This window comes from Cataglyphis hispanica, chromosome 4 (genome assembly GCF_021464435.1).
Source record: "Cataglyphis hispanica isolate Lineage 1 chromosome 4, ULB_Chis1_1.0, whole genome shotgun sequence".
Lineage (NCBI taxonomy): Eukaryota > Metazoa > Arthropoda > Insecta > Hymenoptera > Formicidae > Cataglyphis > Cataglyphis hispanica.
In genome coordinates, this window is record NC_065957.1 from 5,425,428 (window position 1) to 5,431,480 (window position 6,053).

General features: G+C 36.4%; 1 protein-coding gene across 1 annotated transcript; it reads left to right on the plus strand.

Annotated features, from left to right (window-relative positions):
* Positions 1-418: 418 nt before the first annotated feature.
* Positions 419-5,801, plus strand: LOC126848561 (protein amnionless-like). Its single transcript, XM_050589539.1, has 6 exons — positions 419-913; positions 1,432-1,733; positions 1,813-1,960; positions 2,048-2,282; positions 3,043-3,196; positions 5,358-5,801. Exons 1-6 carry the CDS (start codon positions 641-643, stop codon positions 5,689-5,691), a joined length of 1,446 nt encoding a protein of 481 aa, XP_050445496.1. The 5' UTR covers positions 419-640; the 3' UTR covers positions 5,692-5,801.
* The last annotated feature ends 252 nt before the right edge of the window (positions 5,802-6,053 follow it).

Below are 6,053 nucleotides of genomic sequence, written 5' to 3' on the forward strand. Positions count from 1 at the left end.
TAATATAATAAGAAATTTAGCTTTCCATCTGCTTTGATTTGAAATAAATAATTGTTAATAAAAGTCGGAGAGTTTAAATGTAGATAGATTAATCTTCAATTTATATTGATACAATTTAAACGGGTTTGATTACAGCTCTTTAAACGATCATATTTATACATGAATAATTTTTTAATCTCGATGAGAAAAAGAGAGATGACATAAATTAATTTATTATGCTGCAAATCTAGATATATAATCGATCCGTTGGTTTCTAATGAGGAAGTTAATACAGTAAATAGCTATATAATAAATACTTCGATTCCAACGAACCATGAGATTCGTGATGACTTCATTGCGATAAATAACACAAATCCATGCTCTATTATCATGAATCAGGCACGCCCCCGTTTGGCTTTGATTATCCGACATAGTTTTCAGTCGTCAGAGTTCCTAAGCTGCGCTCAGTTTCTTTTTCTCTCGCATTATTTTGGGAATTTGTAAAATTATCGTAAATGATTGATAAAATATGAGTATAAAATCTCTTTACCGTTCCATACATTTTCGCGCTATTGAGAATTAATCGAGAAGTGAATATATTTGTTATACATATTGACGTATCTATTTAATCGACGAAAAGTTATCACGAAATTATAATAATATGTTTTCCATGCCATATCGCAAAATTGTGCTGTATATTATCCTGATAGCGAAATGTTCCGCCGCTTTTGAGAAGCATTGGCTTCCGGATTTGGAATGGCAAACCGCAAACAATTGGGTGGACGGTCGCATTCCAGAAATCGACAGCCGTGTAATTTTCCCTCAACAGACCCGACATGCTGTGGGTATCGCCAGCGCCGACAATTTAAGGCTATCCGGAATCGATTTGCCCAGTCAAGGATTTTTGGTCCTGCCTAGAAACGGTAAATTACAGGTGAGGATAATTTATAAATTTATTGAAGAAAAAAAATATAGATAAATGATTATATTAGAATTGAAAAAAGTGAATGAGAATGACAAAAAAAAAAAAAATAAAAATAAAAATAAAAAGATATAGGGAACAAAATGATGATGCGTTCGATTACCCTTTTTGCCTATTTAATGCTTCGCAGATGAAAGGTATTATTCATTTACGGAATATCGTATAGTATTCGCTTCTGACACGTTTACGATAATTGCGATATTAATGTTTCAATGTTGACGCATCATTTGCTCGCTGTTTAATTGTTTATTAGATTATTTATCAGTTATAAAGATCGTAACGTATAGTGATAAAGATATAAAATATTAAAATTTGCGCAATTCGAAACCAATTATAAATCTTATTTAACATTTATATAATTATATTTTTTATATTTCTATAAAATAATATACGTACGCTCTTTCTCTCTCTCTCTCTCTCTCTCTCTCTCTCTCTCTCTCTCTCTCTCTCTCTTGGATGTGTTGCACAAGTTGAGCAATTCAAGAGCGGACGCAAAGGTCAGTAAATGGTCGAAGGAAGGTAATTTCTTCTGGGCGGATCCGGCAAATTGGAACGGTAGTTCGATAGCGGCTCCGCATCTCGAACGCGTTCCTTGTCGCCAGGACAACATCGTCCTGCCGAGTGTGAATCGTACTCTGAGCATCCTTTTACCTGTAAGAGAGGTACAAGTGAGTTCGATTCGACTATCGAACGAGAAGCAAGCATTCCTGGAAGAGGAATGGATAGAATTTCAAGATCGTAGAGAGTTCTCCAGAGGTAGATTTACTGTCAAGTGAGTCTCGTCGCTTTTCCTAATTTCCAATTACCATTCAATTTGTAAGTGTATTTTACGCCAAATTATTTTTTTCCAGATACACCGAGCTGAATCTGTTGTATCTGGCTGTGCGAGATTGCCCGCGATGTTTCTGTCAGAGAAACTCTCTGGACGATTATCTCGAAGAGATCTGCGCCATTCAGAGACCAAGATGCGGATTCACGGATTGCGAATATCCTCTTACAGTTAGAGATACTTGTAGTTGGAATATACAATAGAAACGCGTGTGATTAATTAATTTATCACACATCTTCTCAAGTGTGACGTTTTAGGTGGAAGGTCACTGTTGTCCTTATTGTGGCGGACGCGTTTTCACATCGGAGCAGATTTCCTTAGTGATGGTACAAACCGCAGCAGACGAAGCTTTAGAGGGATACATGGGGAAGATTGCGTGGCATACCAGACGAAGTTGGAATGGAGGCGTTGAGGTCCTTGTAAAGGGGAAAGGAGATTATTCCGGAATCGTGATACAGGAAGCAGTGGAAAACCTGAGGGAGATGTTGCAAGGTTAGTATACTTTTGCTATTTAATTTTTTAGAGAGAGAGAGAGAGAGAAAGAGAGAGAAGCTCGAAGTGCGACTGATTTGCTTATATCTGAAATGAAAATAACGCGATTAAAGTTTTCGTTATTTGATAATTGAGAAATATGTGTCGCGGAAGTATGTGTGTGTGAGTGTATATGTGTGTGTGTGTGTAATTTATTTCAATTTTACAATCAAAACAGAAAGATACATGTAAAGCAAACAAAAAAAAATATTCCTTTATTTATTCTGCTCTTATTGTTTTTAATACCAATATTAAAGTGTCATTGAATAACATCTATCGGCGGTGACAATTTTTAATTTAGTTTTATAATTGAAGTGCGTGAACAATTGAAATTGAGCAATATCCCGCTTTTTTATTTATATTAATTAAAATATGTTTTATTTTTGGTAAAAATTCGATTAGATTTTTCTTGCTACAATTTCGATAAACCAAAATATTTATTTTAATTCAATCTCAAGCGCAATTAAAAAACATTTTTAAAATAGTTGTAGATAAATGTTTCACTTCTCAATTCTTTTATTTAACGTTATTTAATTGTATATTAATTGCTATACTAGAATTCATTAAATCTACTTTTGCTTTAATGATAAATAAAGTGTGATTAAGTTATAAGAAAAGATAATTATTCATATTTTAATCCATCAGAAAGGATAATGAATAGTAATAAAAGATTTTTTTCCGGAATCACTCAGTTTTTAATTATTTTTATTCTTTTTATTAGCGACGGGAATACATGTGACAAATGCGGAGACAGCTGGAGCAGCTATGACAGATTCTCGATTAGCTGTTACACTCGGACCTCTTCTTGGGACGCCCCTTGTTTTGATCGCCCTTCTTCTGTTGGCCTTTCTGTACTTTGGTTATTCCCTGGAACAGTAAGTGTATCTTCGTTTAATTTTGTCGCGACTTGTTCGTCAATGAGTCATCGCAGAGATATTCAGCAGAATTAAAAGCTGTCGCTCTCGCATTCCGTTTTATAAATTCAATATGTTTCACGCGTTACATATGAATACCACCTGCTACGACGCGACTGGCCTCGAACACTCGAGAAATCGTGTCAGCATTTGGCGTATCGCATTGTATTCGAGATTTGCATACTCGGTCGAATGAAACACTATAGCGAGCTCAGCATTCAGTCCGTTCAATACGCGAGCAAAGCGTGTTAATCGTAAACTTTAGCAAAATTAAAGCCTTGAGAGAAATGGAACCTTTATTATTTTTTCTTTTTAAGTAAAGTACTTTCCTGCGATAGGAAGGCAGGATCGAAGAACGTGCCGAGCTCTAGCTCATTTATATACCGGTTACATCAATATTGTCATTAAAATCAGCGAAATTGAAAAAGAAAACTTTTTCCAGACTCTTTTCATGATCACCTGCTGCGTTCGTGCGTAGCCTACTTTCATGCAAATATTACTCGTCATCACTCGAGGGTAATAATAATCGCACCAAAGGGAACGTGATAAGAAAATGAAGAAAATGAAGAAAAATAAAGTTTCTCGTAGATATAGAGTAATTGGTAGAGCGGTGGACAACTCCCGATGAGTTTCGATTCTCAGCCGCCTCTCTCGGATCAGATGGATCTCCTATTAACAGTTTCGCACGTTTGTAAAGAGAGTGGAAAAAGTAATTACGTGGATTACCAATACGATACACACATACGCTGATACACGATACGCCGCGTGTGTGTTTGCGTCCTCGCTCTATATCTACCTTCATTTCCGGCTATAACGAGGAGCGTTCAGATAGAGCGATATTGACTTCCTTCGAGAGTTGAATGCGCCAAAGAATACAGGAAAGGAAGTTTTTTCGCAACGTATCGTTACTCCGTTATCTTTTATGTAGATTAAAAAAAAACGTAAATCAATCGAAGATAATGCGATAAATTTATTACCGCATTCTTATAATTAATCTCAAAGGATGCGAAGGTAACTATTTAGATAGAATGGCTCTCAAATTGGATGAAACGTTCGCTCGCGTGACGTAGATAACAGGAGCAGTACAACGTAAGAACGAGTCGTAGGAGTATAAAACGTACAAGCAGTATTAGAGACCTTTAAACGAGAAGACGACGGCCAAGACAACGAGATTGCCTGCAAAACTCCATCAGGTCGGTCGTAAATTCGCAGCTGACAAAATTCCGCCCCCGAGAGTCACGGCTATTAAATTCGCGGTGAAATGGAAAATGTCGAACTCGCCGGGATTCTCATTTTCTAGACATTCGTTCGATACGACGAGAGGACGAGAGTAAAACAGAGAATGAGAGAGAAGGAGTGAGAGGGATGCAGCGAGATGCGAGATTAACGAAGGGAGAGAGAGTTGGAACGGTTGCAAATCGTAGGCGCGGGAGTATTTTAATTCGTGAAGTAGCGATAGGAGTAAAAGGGCGGTTTAGCAACTCACCCCCGCGTTTCTCCATTTACGGGTTTTCCGACGCTAATTCCTTCATCCGCGCATTCCTGCAACTCGCCTCGTATCATAAAGAGCTGTTCTCCGCGCTCTCTCTCTCTCTCTCTCTCTCTCGCTCTCTCTCTCTTTCGCTCGTTTAGCATTTAATTAGTTTAACTTCCACGGCAGTGGGCCGACCAGTTGGTTTATTATTGCTCTTGGTAGGCTTCAAGCCGAATGGAATTGGCTACCGTATAATTTTCCCAGTTTTAAACAACCCATTCGAAGCCAAAGTCTTTGAGATTAAGCTCTTACTCCTCTTATTGCTTATGATAAACTTAGATATATCTATCTTCGATGAATAAAACAACGTGATAATAATCAATTCTAATAAATTTCAAGTAAATACAAGCATTTTTTTATTACAAAAATATTCTATTATAAAATACTTAATTAAAACGTTAACATTTAAAAAAATTTTCAATTATTTACTTTATTTTTATAAAAATAATTTTTCTTAAATCCATGCTTATGATTTATCAGAATAGATTTATGTTATTTATGTTATTTATCTCGGATGTGTATGAGAGAAGGATTCGTGAGGCGCATTGTATGTCTATTGATCTCCCTGACGGAATGTAATTTTTGCAGCGTTCTCTCGGGATGTATGGAAGCCGTCTCATCCGTCCGTGATGGAATTCGGGCGGACAAGCAGAAGCACGGCTTCGCCCGTTTCGAGAACATTCCCGAAGGCAACGTCCGGATTGCCGACCTTTCTGAGACGAGTGGACGAGAGGCTGATGATGACGATGTCGTCAAGGGGATAACACAAGTCGAAGGTGGTAGGTTCGAAAATCCTCTGTACAGATCTAAGAGGGATAAGACGGAGGGATGTAAGATTCTCGATGCGTCCCTCAGCCTCGCCACTCTTAAAAGTCAGATAGACGATCAGCTGGAAAATAAGGAGATGGATACCGAGGAATAAGAATATCGCTGTTATTCAATTACGTTATGTTATACTAATTAAGTTTTGTGTTTCTAATTGTGGAAATAATTAAGATTATTGAATAATAATTACAAATTTTTAAAACTTTAGTTTGGTTTAAAAAAGATCTATCATACACATTCTCTCTTTTATATTTTATCCTTTTTTTTTTTTTTTAAATAAAATCAAGATATATCTTGGAGATTTTTGAAACAAAGAATTGAAAAAATTATTTAGATAGAGAATGAATAATACATTGAAATCAACTATAAATGTGTGTGTTTATCCCAAACCTATAGAATTTTGTAAAAGACAGCAGATTTCTTGCATTTAATAAGATATAAGATAAAGAGATGAAAACA

Coding starts and splice junctions, on each gene's coding strand:
- LOC126848561 (XM_050589539.1), top strand. CDS start 641: ATGTTTTCCATGCCATATCGCAAAATTGTGCTGTATATTATCCTGATA. Junction 1,961..2,047: donor ATTGCGAATATCCTCTTACA/GTTAGAGATACT, acceptor GTGACGTTTTAG/GTGGAAGGTCACTGTTGTCC. Junction 3,197..5,357: donor TTTGGTTATTCCCTGGAACA/GTAAGTGTATCT, acceptor TAATTTTTGCAG/CGTTCTCTCGGGATGTATGG.